The following is a 26,117-nucleotide window of genomic DNA, read 5'->3' on the forward strand; positions in this document are numbered from 1 at the left end:
TGTTATTTTTTTCATGTTGTAAAATGTGCTGGGAAAAAAACCTGACACAGACTAACCGTGTTATTTAAAGGTTGCATGAAAATATGGAGTTTAGTGCAGGATAAGCTGGTTCGCTTGCAGTAATGTGATGGAATTTAAATAAAGCGTTGTGTTAGATTGGTGCAAAGTGGCTGTGGTCTTCAGAGTTAGGTTACATTAAGTATTGCAAAGATGAATTTGAAGGTAAGCTGATTATACTTGGATTCATTCACTGAATTCCACCTTCATACTGTTTAGTATAACGACAGCATAAACTGTGTCAGTGTAGAGGATGGAACAGGACAACTCATGAAACACCTGCTCACATCTTGTTAAATTCAGTTGTGTTAATCCACAAAGTGCAGTAAACCTCAGAGCAGCAGCAGCCCAGATCATCTGATCACAGCCTGTACACAAAAGAAGATCTACAAGAGCTCAGAATAGAAATTGCGATTCTTTTCCCCACGCTGAGCCACTATAACTGATTTTAGGGTTCCACCACGTGCTGAATCCCGCTTTAACCCTGGGCTATACTCATCTTCTGTTTAGAGGCAAAATCGCCCTCTACAATGTAGGCGACAGAAAATAGATCTCTTTTTTAAAAAAAATGTTCCTTCTTTTGCGCATTTTAAAAATCACACATATTCTTTATGAGTATAAATACAGAGTGCAAAGTTACATTAAAAAGTTTATTTAGGAACTTTCCAGCAATGTGTTTCACAAGTTTAAAGTGAGGTTAACTTAAGGTGAAGACCTCACTTGACTCTCCCCTGCTACATGTGATGCTTGCACTGCTGAGAGAACTGTGAACAGTGGAGTCAGAGCAAACTCTGCTGGGCAAACACTGTCATGACACAGCTTCAAAATGATCTTTTCTGTCCTATTTTCTGTATCTGTGAACCAAAATGTCAGTCTGACTCTGTGTTAGTAACACGAGGATGTTGAGTTTTATCAGCGCCATGTTAATCAGTAATTAAGAGAAGCTGATTTTTTCTACCACTTGCAGTGGAGGTAGTGTTACAACATAACACACACTTTGTTTGAAGAAATATGCAATAAATATTTAACAAAAGCCCAACTCTGTTGGTATCACACTTGCACTGCTTTAAAACTCTCACTGTTTTCATCTTCAGGAAATAGTCAAACCTCCTCCTAGCTACTGACAATTCTTCACACAGCAGCAACCGAAAACACACCTTCCTCACAGGAAGCGACGGTTTTGATCAGATCAGAAATGAGTTCAGTTGCCTTAGCAACTAACCAGCACACACACACACACACACACACACACACACACACACACACACACACACACACACACACACACACACACAAAGAAAAGAAAAAAAAGCCACCCACTCACATTCAAGTTTTATGCTGTCAGAAGGAACCAAAATGGATGAGCTCGGTAAGAACTTTCTGTCATGTTTTACCTTCATGAATGTCCTCAAACTAATCGATGGTACAATTTAAACTGAGGTCGAAACTGTTAGCAAAATCAGGAGTTGGTGTATTGACACCATGACATCAAGCACAGCCAGTGCTTATGGAGTATTACCACAGTCTTGTGTGTTCTCAGACTGATTTATACAGCAGACTCTAAGTACAATATGTAATGTACTCAATGATCCAGCTCATTAGAAGGAATTTTTATACCACTGTTCTTGTGTTTTACCTCTGATTCTAGGGTTCTACATGTAGCGATTCACTACAAATCAAATACAATGTAACATTTAGAATACAGTAGAATTTTACAAGTCTTAACGAAGTCGTTTAATTCGCATACTGGAAATGAAATAAGGGTGACGGTCAAAAGGTAAGACAAAAAAGAAAAATTCTTTTAATTTCACAATGTCAAAAAATATTTTTCTGAGGTGCGATGATGTTTGAAGATGATGATCTTTACTGACTTACTGACATTGAAAGTTAAAGTCATGTCTTTAACTTTTTAAAATGAACCTTTGTCTTTTTTGCTACTTCTGCTACTTCTATGTAAAATACTTACTCATACAAAGCTTCCCATTTCCCTAGATGTGTGGTTTGCCCTGTGTGAAGGAGTGTTGTATTTGTTGTAACAAATGTCACCAGATTCTTGCAACATTATCACAAGTTTCACTTCTGCAATGTGGTATGCCCTCACTTCCTGAGGAACGCAAGTTGCATGAGCAACCTTAGTCTGCTAGCATCTTGATCTGTGTATTGAAATCCACTGTAACTTACTTCATAGAAAATATTTCACTATACATAAATTATATGCATACAGTCTAACAGTTAACACCCACAAAGGACAATAAGTGTGAAAGAGCAATGTGTGCCGTACAAACGTTATGTAATATGAATATTTGGTTGCATGAGTATTTTTTCTGAGGTTTAAAGATTTATTGTGTGTGTTTCCTGCCGCAGATTTGCTGTTAGAGGAGCTGGCCCTGAATCCAGCGGGTTCAGACAGCGTCCCTGAGAAAAAGAGCAATGATGCAACAAAAAGAGAAGTAAAAAGACAAAACTCATTAATCATGAGCTTATCCTGTTTCTGCTTTATCCCCCATTTCATTTGTAGATGAACCTGGAATTCTAAAGAAAACAACTTAAAACCTAACATGTAATTTAATTTCTTTAAGTACAGAAACTTCAGTATATGTTGGTTGTGTTCGCAGGTGCCAAGTGAAGTTTGTGTTGGAACTACCAAAAATGGAAAAGTCTCAAACTCCTCAAATGTGTACAGGTGAAGTTCAAAGTTGAACCCGATTCATAGTGGTGCTGCATGAAGATCATTAGCTTAATAATTTAAATAATACATTTTAATTAATTTATGTATTTCTTTTTAACATTTTAATGCTAAGGTTTTTCTTTCATTCAGACCACACCCAAAAAGAGGAGAGCAAATACAATGAAAATGAAAGCATTGTTCTTCAGCATATTCTGGCCTTTATGTAGATGTGCTTTATTTTCTTAAGGTCTAAAAGGTTAAGAATTTCCAGTTATATTTTTGCTATGGTTCAGAAATGCAACCATTTCAATTATTAATGATGTTACAGGATGTCAGTTTTGCATTTTAAAACATTCGTGTTTTTCCTCTCTGGGATTTAGTGATGTTCCAACTCCTGTGCCAGCTTTTGTGGAACCTGACTCACCGACTCAGGAGCTGGACTCAATCTTGCAAGACCTGATGGGTCTAGCTGAAGGGGTTAGTACTACCCCAGTGCGGAAATACATATTTTATAAATATTGAAAGTAATCTGTGTTGCCCCTTTGAGCTTATTTATTTAAGTGTGAAGCCTGAAAAACTATGTCTATCTATTTTCAAACATTAGTAAAATGACATGGTTAACAACAGAGGGCAGCATTGTACTTATATCAGACTCAAGCTCTTGGACCAATAAGCATTTTGTTCTTAAACATTAAAAATACTCTGATTAAATATAAAATAAATATAATAGACAGCTAATATATTTTGAGGAAATATGTACATAAAACTGTTATTCCTACATTTTGTACCATAATTTAGGATCTAGAACCTCCAACTGACCCACCATCACTTACACAAAAAAAGCAAACAGAAGGTGGAAAACAGGCGAGCAGCAGCAGCAACACTCCAGCGGCTTCAGATGGAAAAGCCACAACGCAAAGAAAGAAAACGGATATGATAGATGACCTGCTGGGAGGGTTGAGCACTGACTTGGAGAAGATCGGTGTACGGACCACAGCCAAGGGCCACTGTGCTTCCTGCAACAAATGCATTGTAGGAAAGGTACAATCTGGACCTACAGGACACAAAGAAGAGAATTTGTCACACTGGTACCAAATTGTGGAAATTCAAACAAGATGAAAGAGATCAAAACCTCTTGTTCCCTCTTTCACTGACATTTCCTTTCTCCAGATGATCACAGCACTGGGTGAAGTGTGGCACCCCGAACACTTTGTGTGTACGGTGTGTAAGATGGAGCTGAGCACCACAGGCTTCTTTGAGAGAGACGGACGGCCATACTGTGACAAAGACTACCATCAGCTCTTCTCACCACGCTGTGCCTATTGCAAGGGGCCTATTATGCAGGTGAGGACAACTGTATTCATATATAACCCTGCCTCTGCATAGAAAGTAAGATTAAAATAAAAATAGGTGTTAATATGATCTCCACTAAAGGATGAAATTTCATGTTTTAATGAATTCACTTTGGTGGAAAATGCACATAGAAAATGACCAAAATACCAATCTGGAACTCTCTGGTATCTAAATGTCACTCAAATTCAGCTGCGCTGTTGTTTGATTTAAGCTATAATTTGTTCTGTCATATAGTACATCAATTTATTTACACAATAATCTTTTGAAGATTGGATGATGACATACAGTAGTATGTAATCAATTTTTCTCAACATATCCCACATGTCATTCTAATAGAGAAAACACAAAACCATACTGGGATTCTGCTGCAGACCAAAGTCATTAATCAGAAACTAATGCAGCTTCTTCTATGTTCCACTTTGTGTGTTTCACAATTCACATTTTTGTGTTCCCTGACATTTGAACATGTGAGATGAGACAAACCTTACTAATCCTCAAAGGAAGTAAATTTATGATATATTTTGGGCTGCTTTAGAACATCGTGACAGCTCTGGACCAGACCTGGCACCCAGAGCACTTCTTCTGCGCACACTGCGGAGGCTTGTTTGGAACGGAAGGTGAGAGATTTGTGGATTATTTCTCTCCAATTGAAACCACAACTTTAGCAAATAACTCACTGCATCTTATGCCTATCCTAGGTTTCCTAGAGAAGGATGGGAAGCCATATTGTTGTAAGGACTTCTACTACCTCTTTGCTCCAAAGTGCTCAGGCTGTGGGGAGTCGGTGCGGGAGAATTACCTGACTGCAGCCAATGGCACCTGGCATCCAGAGTGCTTCGTCTGCGCAGTGAGCCTCTTACCTCAGACCACACACACAGCTCTGGCTTGCATACGAGCCTGAGAATAAATGAGAAAAGATACCCGCACGTTAGCTTTATTTGCAACATTTTGACCTCAACGCTGATGAAAACCATATGCCTGATGAATACTCTGCTGTTAGAAATGATGCAGATAAATCAAGGAAGTGTATTCCTCAGTGTGGGTATCTTTTACATTCTCTTCAAATCTATTTCTGTATGTAGCATCTGGTCAAAAATGGTTCAATGTGCAGCTCTGCTTTACTTAACATGTGCAAGTGTAAAACATAAAATGCCATCAGTAGTAAGAGACAAGCAGGAGCAACTGTAATATTAAGAATGTATTCATTGTTTTTCTGGCAGGTACTGAAATATGAGGTCCATAAACCTGACCATAAAACATATAAAGGGCATTTTATTTCTTAATACCTATCACTTAAAATTATAATTAACATATCTTAGTTAATCATTAATCACAAACACCAACTACAACTACTTATTTTATACAAACCAGTCATTATCAATAAGGTCAGTTGTACCTGCTACCTAATAACCTAAAACTAATTCCAGCAGGCTGAAGGTCAGACACTCCATAAAAAAGGATGACGTGGACACTCAAAGGTGGAGACTTTTTAATCAGCCTACTGATAAAAATAAATAAAACAGGTCATACAATTTAGGACCCTTGAACTTCCCCGCCACTTTTTCTGTTTCACAGCAACAGTAGAAACGTTTCCATACCATGAGTCATTTGCGTCCTGTAAGCCCCAGATGAAATTCCCCTGAAAGAGCAGTCATTAACACGGCTGTCACAGTGTTATTCTCATCACACATTTGCTAGTCATTAATTGCTTTATTTTGACTGTAATCTGTATGAAATCAGGCTAAAACTGTGACGCAACATCTATTGTTTTAGTCTGTTTTGTCACCAACACTGAGCAAACCAGCCCTTTGATGGACACAGATAACTCAGGTGTTCCAAGGCTTTGGAGCTGCTCATGCTGGTGCATAATAAATGGAACAGTGCCACTGGTGATGTTAAGAGTTACACCTGTGCTTTTACTGCTACGGTATGACAAGTCAAAGTGTCGGCCAAGAGAAACGACCATAATCAAATTCAGTGCTGTACATGTAGGTTCCAATTATGCTTTAGCGGTTATTAACAGATTGTTAAAAGAAACACAGTTGTAACACTCCTTTAGTTTTCATATTAAAGGTCCATGCCATGTGATTTTGTGGCGCCGTCACTTCATTATCTGGCTGTAACAGTCAACCATTTTCCAGGCGCTTGGTTTCCCTTCACATCGTAGACATTTAAAATGAATGATGGATTTAAAGTCTTTTACTTTCTCTCTAAAAGTTATCACTCTGCTGTATGTTAAGCAGTGTTGGGTATGACGTGTGGGTTGGGTTTGGCATCACTGTGTCTAATTGAAACTGTTATAGAAAAATCAAGAAAGTTTAACTGTTGGAAGTTTAAACTTCTTCCTCCATAACACCATGCCTAATTTTACATAACGTTCTATCCTCCCTACTGCCCCTCTTCCTCTACGCAGGACTGCCTGAAGCCCTTCACTGATGGAATTTTCATGGAGCTCAATGGTCGTCCCCTCTGCTCGCTTCACTTTCACTCCAGGCAAGGCACTGTGTGCGGTGGCTGCGGAAAGCCCATCATCGGCCGCTGCATCTCTGCGATGGATCGCAAGTTTCACCCCGAGCACTTTGTGTGTGCCTTTTGTCTGCGGCAGCTCAGCCAGGGCATCTTCAAGGAGCAGAAAGGGAAACCATACTGCTCAGCTTGCTTTGACAAACTCTTTGTCTGAGATTTGCACATGAGTAAGATGTAAATAATACAAAACAACAACAAAAACAACAAAACATTCAAATGCTACATTACTATCTTTGTTGAGTTTAGACTGTCTCGTCTGTGTATGAATGACAAAATAAAATGAAGCAATTGTACAGTCTCTACATTACAATTCATTGTTCTATTTGTATATACAAATTCTCAGTAGATCATATTTAAAAACCATTACGGTGAATTACATGATAAATAGCATGTAACCGTAAGAAAAACATACATTGATCATGGATTAAATGAAGGGAACATGCTAACATTGTTACATAATTAATTAGATGGTTATGAAAAATACAAATTTTCCCCATTATAACAATAAATGTGAGGACTGAATGGTTCTAAAAGGTGTATTGCTTGATGTAAAATTTATGGGATTTCATATATCATGATGACAAAATTTATAGGTGGAGTAAGAATAACACATGTGTGCTGTTTTAGTCCACGCTTTCCATTAAGCTACCCTTAGTTTGCCGTAAGACTTGGCAGTCCAGATATGCTCTCTCGCAGTATGGAACCATTTGTCAAGGTGTTTGTCTATGTGGCCTGATAGCTTGTATTGGCAGTAACTGGCACTGAATCGGCATGCCAGCCCGAGTTTCCCCTTACCCTGACTGACCACTTGGCCTCTGGCGTGCACTGAATTCAGACAACCTCTTCATTTTCCACACAGGCTCTTTTATAGCTGTGCACGGAAGATTAATAGAGGTGGTGAGGTTAACAAAGGTGGTTTGAGAAAGAGCTCCTTCACATCACTGCATCTCTTTAGAAACTCATTTTGACTGCTGAGGGATGACAAAACCACAAAGTGTTTTAATGCTTTTTAGGCTGTCGATGTATTTGAGCTCATTTTGTTATTGGCAGATGGTGCGGATGATACGTGACAGCGAAGCATTTGCAGCCCAGTTGGGATGTACTGTTGTTCTAATAGAAGACAGATTTCTTTCGTGTGAATATTGTAATCAGTTCTGCAGAATCACATCATGAGAAAGTTTGGACTAAGCTTTTGAATTCTCTATCACAACTTATGTATTTAAATATATTCACTTCTTCTTTGTCTGATTATTTTTTAGCCAAATTGCTTTTATCTGATATCAAAATTTTGCTGAATTTTTGACTGACGAATCAGTTAGCTAAATAAATTGAAGACTAGTTTCTTCTAGTATGATGTATTACCAAACTTGCCAAAATGTTTTCACTGTTATTATCCCTAAAATAATGAGTTCAGTGTTATTGTCAGTGCCAAACTGTGTCTTATCTTATCAGTGATCTTCAGATGAACACTGGCTACTTTTCTAAGCTTTCTTAAGTTTTGCTTAAGCAAGCCACTTGTGCTTGCATGTGATGTTAGTGTGTGAGCGGGAATGGAGGTGTGCATTAATCATGCTGTCATCACTTTCAGACCAGGTCCCTTATGGCCTCTACAGAATATAGACCTTGCATCATGGAAGAACTGTGACTGTGTTATGTTCAGTCAAAATCCACAATTGTAAGTGTTTAGTAGTCCAACATTCCTCTGCCCAGATTGCTACCAAGGACTTACTATAATGATTTTTAGAAATGCAAGAAGATGCCTGACACATTTGCTGCTGTGTTTCCAGCATGAGTCATGCACAGAACATCATCTTGGGATATGATCTGATTGAAGACCTTGGCATGTAAACTGTAAAATTTCACCCTGTCATATGATAGTATTACACATATCTCTTTCTGGATGAAGCACTTTTACAAATGATTGCTATTATTTGTGGACCTAACACTCACAAAACTGTGTTATGAATGGAAAAAACCCATAATTTAATGCTATATTTCCACTAATGGCTTCAAAGAACTAAATGTAAACTAACAGTTTAAATTAAGATTTGCAAAAAACACGTGAGCATTACTCACAGCTATCCAGTCTCAAAGCAGTGACTAAATAAAATCTGACATTCACAGAAATATATAGGCGTTATCGTATGCCTTCTACAATATTTTATGGAGGATAGGGAGGAAAAGTGCCCTTTGGCACGTTTTAAAAAAAAGAGAAAACATGAAATGCAAGCAGGGGTCTTTTTTAAATGGTGGCTGAATAAAGCACACTCTGTGAAAAGAAGAGAGAGTGTAAGGCAGGTGACATTTACAGCAGTGAAACAGAGTACGGACGGTCTGGGAGCGCACTGGGCCATGAGATGGCAGCTAGAGCTCAATGGGGGACGGAAAAGGAGTGGGGAGTATATCGGGACATAATGGATACTGGTGCTGAGGGACACAGGGTGAGGAGGGCAGGGGTTGAGGAGTGTAGTTGTAAGAGTTTCCCTTGTGTGACACTGAAACTCAACACTCGCCTCCTCTCCTGTAAAATGACTGTGTCCGCTTGGCCACCCCTGATGGGGATGGAGGGGAGTCTTGTCCAGATCCATACAGCCCCACTGCAGGTCACACTTGGCTTGTCCTGCCATACCTAGTAAACCGAGAAACTTTGAACTCATAACTGTCAAACAGGACTTTGGCTCAGACCAGCACATTAATCAAGACATTTGCTTCTAGACACATCCATGAAAAACACCATCTTGAAACACCTCCGTTGCAGCTTTGTCCTGACATGGTGAAATTACAGCTTCAGTCCGAGCAGTAAAACGCAGACGGTTCAGGTTACTGCAACATCATTACCGGTACTGTCAATGCACAGCATATTTCTAATAAATGTAAACAAGTGATTGGATGTGTTAGGTATCTAGTTAATGAAGATAACACAAAGCAAATGACATCTAATTTAAAGTAACAAAACTTAAACTGAATGAATTTGTTACATCTTTGTTGGGATAATAGATAATTAGCATCAGTTTTACACTGCTAGCATTCTAGAACATATACAATTTGAGATATACACAGGTGAGATGGCAAAATTCAGTCAGGCCACAACTTTTCAAAACTTCTCTCTATTGCTGGCCATTCCAAAATATATTCTCTCAGTAAACGAGAGCTTCATGTCTCTTTCTTATCATGCAAGAAATGCTCATTCATACATTATAGAACAGGAAAGCCTCCTGTTATTCTGATATAAAGACGTGTCATTAACCATCTACGTATACTGAGGATAATGCACGTCTCAAAAAACATTAGCGCCTGTTACCCTATGAAATGAAAGGGTTTCTGTGTAAGAGATTTACATGAATCCATTTTCAACAGCAGAGGAAAAGTGACAACTTCAACACCTCGGTAATTACTTCCACACAGAGAGAAGTTTAGCTGGAGTGCGGCTCTACTTTGGGTGTGTTTGTTTTGGCCTTCTGCTAACACAGGGTCACAGGTATCGCACCTGATTCATGACTGCCTCCTCTGTCCAAACTTCTTGTTGTCCTTGGCTGAACACTGAGTTCCCCTCACTATCTCACACTCCCTCACACACCAGCAGACGTATAAATGCACACACACAAACCTCACAAACTTGTAAATACTATTTGGGGATTTTCTGTTCGTGCCATCTTGGATTTGGTTTACATAATCACATACACAGACATGCACAAAAACAACACATGAGTGGAAAAGGCTTTGGCCACATATTAGGAATAATTTTAAAAAAAAACTAAAAAACAACTTATGCACGCTCCCAAATCAGTTCAAACATGTGCGGACTCTTTGGGTTTGGTCAACAACATCACGCACAGATGCAAAACACATGCACATGCATAAATATATAAATGGCTTTCATTAGTTTGGTGTCTGTCTCTCAGTCTCTCTCTGCACAGCCTTCTTTTTTTTGGTGACACAAAGCGTATCTGTGCGAACATCACTGCCCTCCCTGTGTGCTTGTAGATCCTTAACCAAGATAACTTTAGGTCTCCAGTTTTATGGATTAAATGGAGCCAGCTCCAGAGGTGGACTTAATGGGTGGTTCCCAAGACAACTTCACCTTCTTCTCCTGTTGCTTTGCTACACATCTTTGTCTCATCTCCCTCACATCTTCTGCCAAGTGTCTCAGCTGGACCTCCATGCTCAACAAGGAAGAGCTTGGAGAAAGAGAATGAGAAAGACAGCATGGTGCATTTTATCTGGATCCTAATAACTCCATGGATCAAACTGGCTGGGGTTATGAAAAAGATTTATAAGACAGTCAGTTCCTTCTGTATGCTAGACTTTAGTATCAAGAAGATAGATGGTTTCATTATGCTTGCTCATTGTGTCCATGTGTGGATTTACTGCACAGTGTGCCAGAACTTTACACTCTGTGATATTTTCAGGGAAACCTCTCTTGCAATCGATGGATCACTTAATTAAAGCCTTCTCGTAACTGTTAGAACATGCTTTGAATGGTGGTAAACCTGCAGTGATTTAGTTTAGTCTCACATGTCACTGTTTTTCCAAATATGGTCCAAAGGTAAAAATTAGGTAACACATCTCAGTCTCTGTTGGAGCTCCACAGGTGCCCTCTGTTGTTTGTATGAAAGATGCTTGATAGTTAGGGCCGGAGCTTTGGTTCTTTAAGTTGCAAGGGTAAGGCTTGAACCAGAGGTCAGACATTGAGCATAACAGTGGCTCTGATCCAAATCCGCCGCCTTTGTAGCAGCCACAGCATGGATCATTATAAGATTTGTTTTAAAGAGTGATGGTTAACCGCAATGCAGCCCTGTTGCCTAAGAGTTGAATGGTCTCCTGGGTTTAGACAAACTTGGAAACGTTTGTTTAGGGCTGGGAAGCCCCACCAGTGGAAGATCAGGGTTGGCTTGTTGATAAATCACAGCCGCTGTAGTAAGAGCCCAAAAGGCCAGCTTCTAGTCAAACTTCACACTAGCCCGCTTTGAAAATCAATCTGAAACTTTGTGGGAGCAAATACCATTTTAACCCTGGAAACACCAATAGGAGTTTACCACAAAATCATTAGCAGGTGTCTATTTTACAGCACCTCTGGTAAGTTTGACTGCATGTTAATTTAATTTGCACTGAGAGGATTTCGGTTTGCCCAGGTGACGGATAAATTAGCAGCTCACTCAAAAACTTTGGGCTGGTGGAGACATTTTTGTAACTGCTAATCCCCCAATGCTTTCTGTGACACCTTGTTCCCACTAAACCCATTAAGACGCAATCATAAGCCCTCATCTGAACCCAGGCTTAACCAACAGCTATGTGTTGATGGAGCTGGGGTTACTCCTTAGCATAAAAATGATTTAGTGCACAGTAATTCTAAACCACTGCATTGCTTTCACCAATAAAGATTTCTTCTCTCTGAGGGTATTCTGCACGTTTTAAAAATGGAATATTTAATTTTCAAAGAGCCGTTCTTTTTAAATGTGTTCATTGTTTAAACAAAATGCTGAAATCACTGAAACTAAAGAAATGCACAAGTGATTCAAATTCTTTTTGAAAAGAAAAACACTCTTCATTAGGTGTAAGTGTATGTTTTTGTGTTTTTTCTGTTTTTGTTTGAAAGTAAGTTATATTGTTAGGGGGAAAAATGTTGTTTACCCCTTTTAACTGTAGTATGTTATGTTTGACATCACAGTATATGAGAAGATGCACTAATGTTTCCTTTTTATTGAAAAAAAGTTTCTTTCTTTCCTTTATCAGATACTTACTCTCTCTCTCCCTCTCAGACTTTTTTTTTCTTTTGCATACTTCATAATCACATAGCAACCAACAAAGCCAAGACAAACAGGAACACACGGATTATTCAGTCATTTTTATCAACATCTTGTTCACTTTCCTTCCCCGAATGATGTCTGGCTTTGTAAATATTTCCACTAAACAGTTGAGTCTCCATCAGGGCTTACGGTGGGATTAGAGCTCAAATTACTGACTCTGTGGCTCATTTACTCTCCGAATCCATGGTTTTCAGAACAAAGTTGCATGTGGACATGTCCAGTGATATGATAATAGCATGAAATGAGAAACACATTTCTCTTTCCAGTGCCGCAGAAAGGCTTTTATGTGTAATGTTTGATGTTACAAGTTGTAACACATAGAGGATGTGAAAGGCAAGCGCAAGGACAAAAGTAAAGGTTTTCTGTGCTACGATATGAAACTGAGAGAAATCTAGGAAAAACAACAATTATTCGAGTCAAAATTTGTAATTAGCGTTCATAGTTTAGCTGTAACAAAATGTGCACAGCAGAAGTAGCAGTAGACCAACTTGGCATACTTTTCTTTATTTATCCTCCTGTTATCGTTACAGTTATGACTGCACTGTTTACCCAGCAATGACTCATCTTGCATCAGGTTCATATCTTGTCAAAAAAGTGGTTAATTTACTGTGGCGACAACATCAGTTCGAACCACAAACAACACCAGGCTCATTTTGGTCACTGGTGTTGAAAAATGTTCTTGGCAGTGTTAATGAATAACTTAAACCTGCATCATTCTGTTATTGTTATCTTCCTGTTCTCTCTGCAAAGAGGAATGGATGGCAACAAGCCATGCCTCATTTATCTTCTGCGATATTATCACTGAATGCTGCTGCATACACACTGCTGTCGGACCATTCAAACACAGTGTTCCACAATCTTACTCAGGAAACGAGGGCGAGTAGCAAGATCATTTGTGTGATCATGCGGTTGCAATGTGGCATTACAGCATGAAGTTAAACCAAACCACAAACCATGTCAAACACGATTTCAAAGATGCAGTTATTTGCTCTAGTGGCAAAACCAGTATAAGCATTAATATAATAATGGTTTTATTTTCTACTTTATTTTTTAAAATGGTCTGAAATGTGAATGGGACATTTAGCAGGTAATAATTCATGACGCTTTGCTTGCCTTCACTTTCAGAGACCTCCCACTTCTGTTTCTATTTTCTGTTTCATGTCAGAGCCAGTTTGGCTGCTCTGTGAAGGTAATACAGGAGTCTATGGGAATATTCAAAATTCATTTTCCATCTTTTTTTGAACCAACTTCATCCATGTAATAGCTCTATTTTTGACCAAGAAGTTCTTTTGATTTTTGACCATTTTGAGCCAAATGTTTGACGCCATCGATGACTCAACTAGGTAAATGTAATTGTTCTTTTATTAGCACAGCAATTTTCAGCAAGACACAATTGAATGGGAGGTTCTCTATAGATTAACCAGCCTTTTAACATGATAAAATTACATTAGATAACACAGCTTGCAACTGAAATATGGAAATGATTGGCTAATCCAATTTAGTGTAATAGGAGGATGGAGTCCCTTCGTGTCCCTCCGGTGGGTGAGAGACCGGCTTCACCCTGGACAGGATGCAATCGATTGCGGGGCCAACACAGAACGATCAATTATCAGTTAACCTAACATGAAAATGGACTTGCACATTGAGAACATGAACGACCCCAACCAGCAGATTTGAACCTGCTGTAAGATGAATGTGCTGACCAGTGCACCACCTAATTTATTAAACCATCTGTTTTCAATTTCAAGTTACTTTTTAAGTAAATGCGTGAAATATATCCAAAAACAAAGAAGATTTCTCAGTGACCTCATATTGATCTTGTTGTCTGTTTACTAGTCAGACAAGGCTTCTGTCTTTAGAAGGTCATGCAAGAGGCAATAAAGATAAATACAGGAAGCTAGATTACCTCAATTTTTGTGCATCATTTGATTTGGCTGTAAGAGTTCAGAGCAACAAATTCAATATGACTACCAACATGTGACTGGTGGGCTATGACAGTATAAGGGAGCGACAGAATAATATAAAAATATAAAAAAGAAGGAAAAGAAAGGGAGACTTATGAGCAACAGAATCCAAAAGCCTCTTCACCAGACCAGAGGACCACTGTTTCCTGTGTGCTCGAATTACTTTGTAAATGTTACCCTGTCAACCTCATTTTAAGAGCCTCCGATATCAAAACAGAACTCAGCCATCTCTGGGCATGTGCAGTGTGGTGACTGAGAGGGCAGCACATTGGTTTAGATGTGACTTTCAATCATGGTGATGTGCTTCAGCCCAGCAGTCTATGCTAGGCTCAACTCTGGCTCATAAATCAATCTCGCTTCGACTGCACAGCTCAGAGCTCCCCAGAGTGTTACGCACGTTTTTTAACTCTCTGCAGTCAGCTGCTATTGTGAGGCATCTTCATAGTCACTGGTTCATCACTTCAGTCTCCCTTTGTCATGAATCACACAGCTTATGTCTGCACTGTACTGTATATGTACAGTGCAGACATATTATAGATGAATGGCCAGCAAATTTTACTAGAAAGGGATCAAGTTAAATATCAAAGGTAATGAGTGTGAAAATGCTTATAAATTGAACGTTTTATTGTTTTATTGCTCCAGAGATAGCAGCAGACTAGACTGAACAGCTCAATACCCGATCGAATTACTGTGTCCTTTTGGACCAACATTAACGGTGCCCTAAGGATGAATAATACTTACTTTGTTAAACTGGTGAGGTTTTCTGGGGGCATGTGCAGGTCAAAAATGGGCCTGTCGCAGAGACAAAGGCCTTGCATATTACAGTTACTCCTAACTTTTCATAGCAAATTTAATTTGAATGATCTAGTTATGACCATTACAAAACATCGTCTTCACCATCAACTTGTGATACTTTATGTTACAAATTGTTTGTAAATGTTACTAGCTAATATGCTAAGCTGTCGATGATGATAATACTGTCACGATACCAACCAAACATCGGCCTGATTGTACCAGGTCTGGGCTCACTGGCCAATCACAACAATGTTAGCTGATACATTTAACATATGAGATCAACCCCGTTCGGCTTAAAAAAGCAGAATATCGCATTTTTCTCCATACATATCTGCACTTGTCTAGAGAGATTATTTATAAAGTTGGTCCTATTTTTGAAACTAAATACTTCTGTAGAATGAAATACTGCAACAACAGATCCACTGAATTGTGTTCACTTACAGAGAAAGTGCTGGGAAACGCTTACACGTCGACTGATACAGTTTGTATTTCACTTACTGTATTATTGACTTCCCTGTTGGGGCATTAAGGCTCAAACTTTGCCCCCCCTGGGACCTGAGCATTGGGGCTCAGTCAGATTCAGAGTATAATTCATCTTCTGTGAGACCAGGTGGAGACTGGAAGCTGTCATCGCAACGTTATTGATGTGTTGCATTTAAGGCATATTCTTGGCTCAGACTGCTACTAAGGAAGTAAAAATAGTCTTTGCTCAATACAGTGATATTACAAAAAAATATGAAGCTTGCTTAGAGTCCAAATCTAAGACAATGCTTAATAATTATAGGCCCACCGTCATTTCTACCAAGGTAAGTGGTTAATGATATTATTATACACATCACAGCATAACAGACTCACATCCCCTGGAAGCCCAAACAGAGCTCCAGGCAAGACCATAAATAAATCTAGACATGAAAGCAGGGGCGAAGCTGGTGTGTTTTCCTTTTTCAGTCTCATACTGTAGATTACAGTATAAACCGTGACACATGTTCAGGATCAGCTGAAGAAGCAGAAAATTACCTCTCTGGATTTTTCCTGAGAGAACTATTTGTGTATTTGTCTGTGCCTGCGTGCCTGTGTGTTTGTGTATTTAGTCATAAGGGTCATGCTGTTTAATGTGTTTCGGTTCTTTGTGTGTGTTCAATTCAGTCATACGCACAGTACTGCTTAATATGTTCCCTCTGACCTAGTGCGTGTGTTTGTGTGTATTTTGTCATAGAAGCCATGCTGTTTGACATATTTCAAAAGCATGTGCATGTATGGATCTGTGTTTATATCGGCGGCTGTGTGGGTGAATGTGTGTGTGTGTAGCTTAGTAGCGCAGTCTGCTTCTCAACAGGCTCTGGGCCTGTTGACAGCTCCACCGCTCCCTGTCAACCACAAGAACAGCTCTATGTGTGAGTGAAGAGTAGCAGTAGGAACATTGCCCAGAAAGAAGTCTGGGGTTTGTGTGTGTGTGCATCTATGTGTGCGTACCTGTATCAGTGTCTATGCATGTCTGAGTCTGTGTGTTTATCTGAGCCAGGTTGTTATTATGGAGACAGATCTTGAAAATGCCCTCCTACTTCTCATCCTCCACTGCTCTCGTTCCACAAACCATTAATTTTAGGCATTTGAAATATGGCCTTTAAGGCAATAAATTATGTCTGTGTTGTATCAATACAGAGCCATCAGTCAGACCTAATCATCTCCCTCTGTAGCATTCCTGTGACTCTTCACTTCAATTGCTTTCCATCAACACCTTTTCTTTTTGTGTTTCTTTTTCCTTTCTTCTTCCACCTTGTGCACTGGTGCACCCTCCTTCTTTCAGTGTCTCATGTTTAGATGAATGGGTATGTATATCTGCACCGATACATGAACTTGAGTTTGGGGGGGTTGAATTTGATGGGCCAAGTGTTACAGAAGCGCACACTGATTTTGAAAATATACAGAGCTGGAAACCAAAGGATATGTCGGGGTGGGAAAAAAGATGCCAAAAAGAACAGATGATAGAAAGAAAGCATGAAATGTCATATTGCGTTACCGCTTTCGCATCATTCAGCCCCTCCCTACCCCCAACCTTGCACTGGTTCTGAACTCATAGCTGAAGTCCAGTTTTATCAGTCACAGGGATCAAAGAGCTTTTTCCTGGAATCACACAGTTCTCAACGTAGCTGAGTCAAGATGTTATCGTTCTGAGCCTGTTTCTTTGTCTCCGACCCAAAGGAACCCAAACTGCAGATCCGGCCACTGAATTGTTTTTATACTTTCAAACACATGTTCAAACCACATGTCTGTCCAAAGCACCCAGGTACACACTATGTAGTATTTTGGACACCTAGCTTCACAGATGTGGGTAAACAAAGCTCAAGACAGTCTATGACTAAGACTACCCCCTCAAACACAGCAGCTGGCGTACAGTACGACCACAGAGAGAGATGTGCAAGAGACCAAATAAACCTTGGATAAATACAGGATAAACACACAGCGTTTCATTGACACCAAACTAAACTCCCTGCCAAAGGCTGACTCAGGCATAAGGCCAGGCTTTGCTTTCTGTAGTCAGTGTAAAATCACAGAAACTAGGGAAAGCTGTGTGTGGAAAAACAACACGATCAGACAGCGGCTGAACCAATGCTTCCTGTTCTCTATTGATCTTAAAGCATAATTTATTTTTTAACCTTTCATGCCACAAATTTACTATACGTGCGGCAATAAAGCATCTTCGGACAATATGATAATCTTCAAAAGACCTTATTAGTGCAGATGACCATCTTCAAAAGACGGTCAAGTTCAAACCCAGATTTCTGTCGACTTAGAGAAGAGCTCATCTGATCCCTGCACACCAGTGCAGACCAGAGGCTTTGATTTAATGATATCATAACACATGCTGTTTGTGCTCCCCAGTCAATGAAAAATTCCTTATATGGCGTTGGTGGCCTTCTTTGAACCCTGCTTGAATAAACCCCAAACAGGACACCGACAATGAACAACAACAGTATAATAGAGATTAACACTGGCAAAATATATATTGTATTACCATAATATTGTGATATTAATGGCATCCATTGTCCAGCTCTGAGATTTGGAGCAGAACCAGTATGTATGCTTAAATGACAAGAAGGGAAACATCATTATTTGTCCATACTTTATTTTTTTTTACCATTCAAATAGCCAAAAGACAGATCTTCTTAACAGCAGGACGAGCCTTTTCACTCCTCCAACTCTTCAGCTTTGGCTTTCAGGGGTAAATGGGGGAGAAGAGGGAAGATAGCAGGGGGTGCTCCAGATATGGGTAATACAATTACTAACAATGCCAGTGATCAGTGGGAGAGAGTGCAGTGCATCATGGGGTGACTTTGCCAGCCAAGCCTTTGATGTAAGAGAATTATAGGCTCTAGAAAACAAACACAAGATATGGCTCTCTGTGAAAGCGTCAGTATGTGTGCACATATACAAAATGACCACAAAAAAAAAATACAAATTATGATCAAAACTGCTGCTTTACCAAAATCTCAGCATAGAAACCATTTCCACAATGACCTTAGAAGTACATTGTTGCTAATAAGATGAGTCTCCTTCATCATTAAATGGAAAGTGATCAACAGCTGGCACGCATATTAAGGGAAATTTCAACATGAAGCATATTAGTAAGGTGTGTGGTCACCGCACGCTGTCAAAACAGCTCTAGTTTGTGGAAATGTACCAAAAGCATCAACTCCATTCATCCAAAAATACTCCCTTATTAGGCGTCTTGATGATGATGGCGGAGAGCGTCCGCCGGTCCCAAAATCACCCATATGATGATTCAAATCATTTTCAGACAATCAAACAATTCAGTGACCCCAAGTAGAAATTGGAATTATTATACATTTGCTTTGTTTTCCCACTCTTTCAGTCAGGCTTTTTCCTTTGAAGAAGCAGTTCAACATTTTTGGAAATGTACTAATCTGCCTGCTCGTTGAGAGCTTGATGAGGAGACGACTGTAACCCACATGTCTGCACAGTGAATGTGAAGCGAGAGCCAGCAACCACTTAACACAAATAACTGGAAACAGGGTGGCTGTGTGCTTTCATTCATTCATTCAGCATCTCAAGAAACTGTGAAAGTGTGAATTTTCTTTCCATGACTTAATTGTAACTATTATACAGCATGACAAAAGAACCTAAAAGGTATATTTTGAAATATTAATACATCCTAAATGCAAATCTTGATCTCATTTAACTAAACTGAACTATTTCTCTCCGACTCAGACTCATGTCTCTTCTTCTTTACTTCCCCCCAAAATAATGACAGATGTTTAAAAAAAAATCTATATGAGACAATACTCCTGAAAAAACAACCCTTGCCATGACCTCTGTCATTGTATCTCTTCCTCTCATCTTTCCCCTTCTGCTTTTGCTCATTCTGGATGAAGATAGACGTGTGGCCGTCAATTGCATGTGTTGACCTGCAACAAGAGACATCACTGCAACTACTAGGAAAAACTATTTAACCCAAATGTGCTGTCACCAAACAAATCAGTGTCTGCATGACCCACCAATGGCAGCAGAAATTCTTGGAGACTAACCAAAAATAGCCGTTACACGTTAGACTTGGTTGAACTCCTTTCCTCCTTTTTATCTCTGCTTTACTCATCTAGGGTAAACAGATACATTTTGGGCCCACTCCTTGGATTCTTTGATATATTTCACCACATAAAATTGTCCTTCTTCTCTACCACCTCCTAACCTTTACATTTTACCCCCCGTTTTTCCCAGGACATCCGGAAAAGGGAACCACAATAACCTTTCACCAGAGACTCTGTCAATATTATTACTCGACGTCTTCAAAGGAGGACAGAGGATATTAGACCCTGAGCAAGAAATGGGTGGAGGTAGTGAAGGGAATGCGTGTTTAGTCCAGCTGAGACACCAGAAAGAGACAGAAAGAGGGAGTGTCCAGTGGGGCCTTCGAGCTTGACAGTCAGACTCTGAGGTATGGAAGCCTGAAGCTATAAGCCACTCCTTCAGATTTATCATACTCAGTTTCTTTGAAGCGCAATTTTTATGCCCTCATGGTACCCATCCCACCTTGTTCTTCTTACTTTTGTCCACAATGTGCACATGCTTAATTCTTCTTCACACCACTAGGGGTCCCTGTGTACATAATAAACAAAATAGTTTGCATGCATTTCCAGCCTCAGTTACAGTTACACATCTCTGTACAGTTCACTGGATATAAATGGATGTTCTCTTTTCATGTGGTGTAGAGCACCGGTGGTGTTTATGAAGGAAATAATACTTCTTGCATTACATAACAAAAGACAAGTAATGACTCTGAGGCAAAGGTGCAGAGTTAAAATTGGGGTTTTGTGCCAGGACTTCTGCACAATATCAGACATGTGGACGGCCACAAGGACAAGCAGACAGCAGATCTTTTGAACTGAAGGGCTACAGACATTAACAGGGTGCCTTCAATCTCATATTTACTCTTTCCCTATCTGTATGCTTTCTTCTGGATGTAATTGACATATTAAAGAAAAATATGCAAAGCCAGTAAAAGTGTGGACAGGCCTATTGGCAGGATTCAGCTGCAGACTTGTTTAACATGTCAAAAATACTTTTGCAGCCGAGTCAACTCTCTTTCTCTCCCTTTCCTGCCTCCTTCTCTCTCCAACACCTCCCCAGATGTGTGCTCTATAAGTGGACGTTGCCGCGATCTGCTAACAGAACATTAACTTTAAAGTCTTCTTTCGTCCCCAGCTATATACGTGCACCATGCTGTAAGTGCTGGCCCCAGTCCAGGAATATCCTGCAGCCAGCCGCTCATAAGCCCTCTTCTAACCAGCCAAGAATGTGGAAAGCTCCTTCAAAGAGAAGCCTTCTACGAGGCGTGGTTAAAGCATGTACCTGGGTCTACAGGTGGCCACATTAGACTAGATGAAACCGTTAACTGAAGTCCCACACCTGTCTCAGAGCAAGAGCCACAAAAGGGAGAAACCGAGTAGTGAGGATGCAGAGATTAGATCTGTTTAGCATGGTTTTCTTGAGTTGTTCCTTCTGTTTCAAGTATGTGAAAATATGAGGTGGCATTCAAGTGGACCATTGTGCAAATCCATAAAGCAAAAACATGCTAACTTTTCTACCTGTCAGACTCTCAAATCTTGATAAATGACTCCCAGCGAAAGTAGTCAGAGTCAAGAGTCAAAGAGCAGAAGTGTCACAGTTTTACAACGTGAAACTTGGTTAAAAGACAACTTGATCAAAGGCACTCAACACAAACAGCCAATCTGAATGGAAAATACAATAAGGGTGCAGACGGACCGAGCTGCCCAGTAACAGAAGTGAACATGGAGTGGTGAGAAGAGGAGTGGAGAGGAGGGGAGAACATGAAAGAGGACAAAGAGCTGCTTGTCTGAGGTCTGTCTGCCCAGCCTGCCGGGAGGGGCTCGGTGCCACTTGTTTGAGGGGTCCCCATGATAAATTTCCACTACTTGACTCTGTCACGCTGTCTGCCACTTGGACAATAACTGAGGTCACAGTAGAGTAGTGGAGCGTTGACATCGGTGCCTGCACAGAGGGGCCACTATCTCTCAACACATGCGCTGATTTCAGAATGCCTGCTCCTCATCATGACTAATACATCTTAAGAAGAGTGGTGGAATGAAGATAAATAAAAGACTTCTCACAGTTGTCTTTTCTTAGACCTGTTTATTTGCATCCATTAATCATGCATATAAGGTCCAAGATTATCCATACAGTTCAAATGCAGCCTATTGCTGCAGGCATGTCAAACAGAGAAGGACAGAGATGAATGGGATCCTACTGGTGAGGAAGCACATGACAGCATTTGAAATAGTGTTCATTTACATCTTTGAAATGACTCTGCCGAAAACCAAACCAAACAAACCTCTGGACTGCTAGTACTGTGAGCCCTCTGGGCTCTTGGTTAGTGGTGACAGCCCCCCTCATAATAATGAGGTACATATACCCAATCATAGCGCATGGCTGTGGTATATAAACCACTATAGCAAATATTTCATTTAAGATCATTGGGATCAATTTTAAAAAACGAGTTCCTGAGTTCGGGTTATTAGAAAAATATCAGGAACATCGAAATGGAAACTAAATTAACTTAATAAGCAGCTAATGAGAAGATTAATTCCAATCTGCACTGTTTTGGGGGTCTGCGTGGCTAGAGCTGCTTCACTCGCGGAAACCTGTCATTTCTCTATGAACCTGTGCTCCCTCCTCTTAAAAGAACCTGGGCTGTGTGTATTTTGGGTGGGGTGGGGTACTCACTCAGACCGTCCCACCTCCCTCTTTCCCAGTCAAGACGCTCCAAGTTCGTGGAGCGCAAACTCTCCAAAGAGTTTATAGCTCCTGCTTCAGGACTGCACCGGGTTGGAAGGAGCCAAGAAAAATTTAGAGCAGAAACAGATACTTTCACAAGTGGAGTGCGTCGGGAATGGCGAAGAGGCGGAATGGTCCTCTCGCCGACCTGCACATGTGAGCCCAGAGGCCACCGGTAACTTTTTTTTTTTTTGTACTTCAAAGGAGACGGGAAACCGGGCAATAACAGAGAAGACAGAGTGGGGAGAAAAGAGAGAAAAGTCCGCTTTGAGCTGACTCCTACAAGTGTCCAATAACATCGACGGGATGGTCGTTCTGCCTGGAATCAGCTGGGTCTTCCTGAGCGCGCTGCTGCACGCTGTGGCACCCTGGGGCGCAGACCGACCGGGCAGACCGAGACAGTGCGACGCTCCAAAGTCGGTGAGTTGTGTTGGGAGGGCTTTCTTAAGTCAGTGACTCTCCGTGTGCACCGGGATGGACGCGTATTTGAAAGTTAATAATAATCTAGGCTACTCCAAGCAAAGATTTGGCCCCGACAAGGTCGTTATTTAGCCCACATAACTGAATGGTGCTAATAACAACCCTACGGCTTTGTGACACTTGTTGTCTGTTCATCCTAAACACCCCTTTCTCTCTAATAACTTCTTTTTGAATTATATGGCGAAACTCCACTGAAGCATTGGGTCACTTTGGAGGGAGATTCTACGACGGGGGGCGCAGAGTCTAGTTTGTCATTAGGCTGTTTTTCTGACTTAGACACTTGTCTATAACAAGCGCAAAGGCTGATATGACTTTAAAGAAAACAGCCTACAATTTCTTATTACTTATGCTTAAATTTATAGTAACAATAACTTAAAGTTATAATAATAATAATAATAATAATAATAATAATAATAACTTTTTGTGCGTTATGTTTATGTAAATGTTCAGGTATATATGAAAGACCCTTATACTGCAGTAAAACTGTGGAGTGGGGACTTAACGTGAAGGAGACTGCCAAGAGAAACTGTTACCGTTTGCCAACTTTATGGCTGTTTATGTGACAAACGCAAGTGGGAACACCCACGGGTGACTTACTTCATTTGGGAAAGTTTCATTGACCTTTCAGAAGTGATCGTGTTTCAGTACTGTGGCGGCTTATTAAAACACTTATCGGGCATATTGGTAAAATTATGGACGTGGCTTGAACTCGCAGACCGTGAGGAAGTGCCGGAGTGCAGCCCGGACATATTCCAGCTCGGTTAATGTGCTTGCCCAGCCGGCTGTCTGACTTCCACTTCTTGCATTTTCGACATAAAGAGCGGGGGGAAAGTTAATGGCCATCGTGACTTCAAGAATCATATCCAACACTCTTTTCTGTTGGAAAAAAAATACAGCACATGAAAACTGCCCAAGAGCCCAGAAACAGTCCAAAACAAAAACAAAACGCTTGGTACTTGAGTGTGCAGAAGATATTATTAAGGAGTTGTTTACAGATCACAGACTTTGTTGTATTAGGTTGTCCTATAATAGTACTGTTGTCAGATATGGCTGAAGGCTTGCTCCATGTGATTTCTAATGCATCAGTACAGTGGTCTCTGTTTTCTGTTAAGAGTAATTACCCCCATAAAAAGGAACCCCGTGCGTCAAGGCTCGCCAGAAAAGTCAAAGCTGCCTTAGTAGAGAGGCTCTCGCCTCTTTTCAGGTCTTACACGAACACCGTCTCACTTTCCACGTCAACACGTCTTCGTTTACGGTTAGGCCCAAGTACACGTCGTTAACGGTGGACGTGCAAAATGCTTTATTAGTTTCCGCCCTTCCAAAATATGATATGAATCCCTTCCAAACCTTTCCCGTTACTCTTCGCAGACGAGTGGCCTTGGCCAGAGTGAAAATGAGGTTAGAAACACAGAAACAAACGCAGTGTGTCTGCAAAAAATTTTGCCCTGAAATCAAATATGGTCATTTTAATTTATTTTGTCTAGCACAAGTTGGTGCCAGTAATTACGGTATGTAAATTGCAATTAATTATGATGATTATAGAAACATACCACAAGAGCACCGCTATTTGAAAAGTTGAAATGACAAAGGCAGCATTGGCAGTATGCAGTGGAGCACAGCTGAAGAAAATCTTGATTAAATTTTAGAAATAAACATTTTCTAAGAAAAACTTTATTTTACAGTAATGGGTTTCATCCCTCAAATGCCTGATTGCACTGTGTCTCAGCGGCCAGAAGTTTGATATTGTTTATAAAAGCTATTTTTTGTCATATTTAAATAATGCCAACATCAAAGTCATAGCACATGCAAAGCACATTTGCAGAGCAGCTAATAAGAAACATGTTTTAAATGCAGTAGAGCCTTATATTCATTTAGAACGACTGTGATTATTTAATTTCAATTTTGACATTTCTTTCTATTAAAGACAACCACAACAGGAAAAAGCTGTAACACAAACTTTGGAGACAAAATCAGTGCTGTACTTGAGACTGTCAGCATTTCGTCCTCATGCCCGATGTCAAAAAAAGAAAGTAAAATCCCAAATATAAGTATCATAGTGAGGTCAGAATTGAGTGCAGGTTTCTTTCATGGTTTTTATGAGCTCCAGTGTAGTATATTTGCACCACAGCCCTGAAAATGCTTCCCAGGCCTAAAGAGGCTTTGGCAACCGAGGTATGCACCTCAACAATACACGGGGGTCTGTTTACAGCCCAGAAGGCCCCTCTATAAACTCCCTGACTGCAAGTGCTCGCAGCACAGCCCCAGGCTGACTAGACTTCATACTTCCTGCGGTGTAATTTTAAAATAGTATTTCAAATTTTTAACTTGTTGACCTGAGCCCATGAGCCAGTAAACCACAACAGAGGAAAAATCTGTCACTTTCAGTTTTAATGCGAGCTCTAACATGATGGTTTTGGTGTTTTTGTTTCTGTTTACTGTTAAAATCGTTTTCCTCTTCTTCTTTTTTGTGTGTTTTTTATAGCAAAGTGACATGAACTCTTTCCTTTGGAGAGTAAAGCGGGCACCTCCTCACCCACCTTCTTACTTATTTGGTACCATCCACGTGCCCTACACCCGAGTCTGGGACTTCATTCCCAACAGCTCCAAGCAGGCTTTCCATGACAGCAATAATGTTTACTTTGAGCTGGACCTGACTGATCCCCTGACCATCTCCAAACTGACCAGCTGCCAGTTACTGCCCCACGGAGAAAACCTGCAGACCCTGCTACCTCGAGATCTGTACCGCCGACTCAAACGCCATCTTGATTACGTCAAACACATGATGCCTTATTGGATGACAGCTGACCAGCGAGGCCGAGGCCTGTATGCTGACTACCTGTTCAATGCTATTGCAGGGAACTGGGAGAGGAAGAGGCCTGTGTGGGTAATGCTGATGGTAAACTCACTCACAGAATGGGACGTCCGGTCCAGGGGGACACCAGTGCTCGACCTGTTTCTAGCTCAAGAGGCAGAGCGAATGGGAAAGACTACAGGGGCAGTTGAGCAAGTGGAGGAGCAGTGTCATCCCCTCAATGGACTCAACTTCTCTCAGGTAAGAGGATGAAATGACTGTCTTTGCCTTTATTTTTCCTGTGTGTACACAGCCAGAATAGCCGAAGAAATGACAAGAACAATTTGGTGAAGTTGGAGCATCGT

At 40.4% G+C, this 26,117-nt stretch overlaps 2 protein-coding genes across 3 annotated transcripts in view; both read left to right on the forward strand.

Annotated features, from left to right (window-relative positions):
* The first annotated feature begins 1,392 nt into the window (after positions 1-1,392).
* On the forward strand, positions 1,393-6,758 carry lpxn (leupaxin). Its single transcript, XM_085348121.1, has 9 exons — positions 1,393-1,426; positions 2,422-2,507; positions 2,673-2,740; positions 3,106-3,202; positions 3,524-3,766; positions 3,896-4,069; positions 4,614-4,695; positions 4,777-4,925; positions 6,492-6,758. Exons 1-9 carry the CDS (start codon positions 1,393-1,395, stop codon positions 6,756-6,758), a joined length of 1,200 nt encoding a protein of 399 aa, XP_085204247.1.
* Positions 6,759-22,448: 15,690 nt separating this feature from the next.
* trabd2b (TraB domain containing 2B) overlaps positions 22,449-26,117 on the forward strand; it is a 72,193-nt gene continuing 68,524 nt past the window's right edge. For both annotated transcript variants that reach the window (XM_085347542.1, XM_085347543.1), the window contains exons 1-2: positions 22,449-22,901; positions 25,444-26,013. In XM_085347542.1, coding sequence (XP_085203668.1) covers positions 22,788-22,901; positions 25,444-26,013 — 684 coding nt within the window. In that variant the 5' untranslated portion in view covers positions 22,449-22,787. The remainder of the gene's footprint in view (positions 22,902-25,443; positions 26,014-26,117) is intronic.

This window comes from Diplotaxodon limnothrissa, linkage group LG23 (genome assembly GCF_057381915.1).
Source record: "Diplotaxodon limnothrissa isolate DT_005_m linkage group LG23, D_limnothrissa_male_GT1.1, whole genome shotgun sequence".
NCBI classification, from domain to species: domain Eukaryota; kingdom Metazoa; phylum Chordata; class Actinopteri; order Cichliformes; family Cichlidae; genus Diplotaxodon; species Diplotaxodon limnothrissa.

Bases quoted from the DNA above. Each gene is read 5' to 3' on its own strand.
- lpxn (XM_085348121.1), top strand. From the start codon at position 1,393: ATGCTGTCAGAAGGAACCAAAATGGATGAGCTCG. The intron at 1,427-2,421 runs GTAAGAACTTTC...TTCCTGCCGCAG, and splicing joins AACCAAAATGGATGAGCTCG to ATTTGCTGTTAGAGGAGCTG. The intron at 4,070-4,613 runs GTGAGGACAACT...GGGCTGCTTTAG, and splicing joins GCAAGGGGCCTATTATGCAG to AACATCGTGACAGCTCTGGA.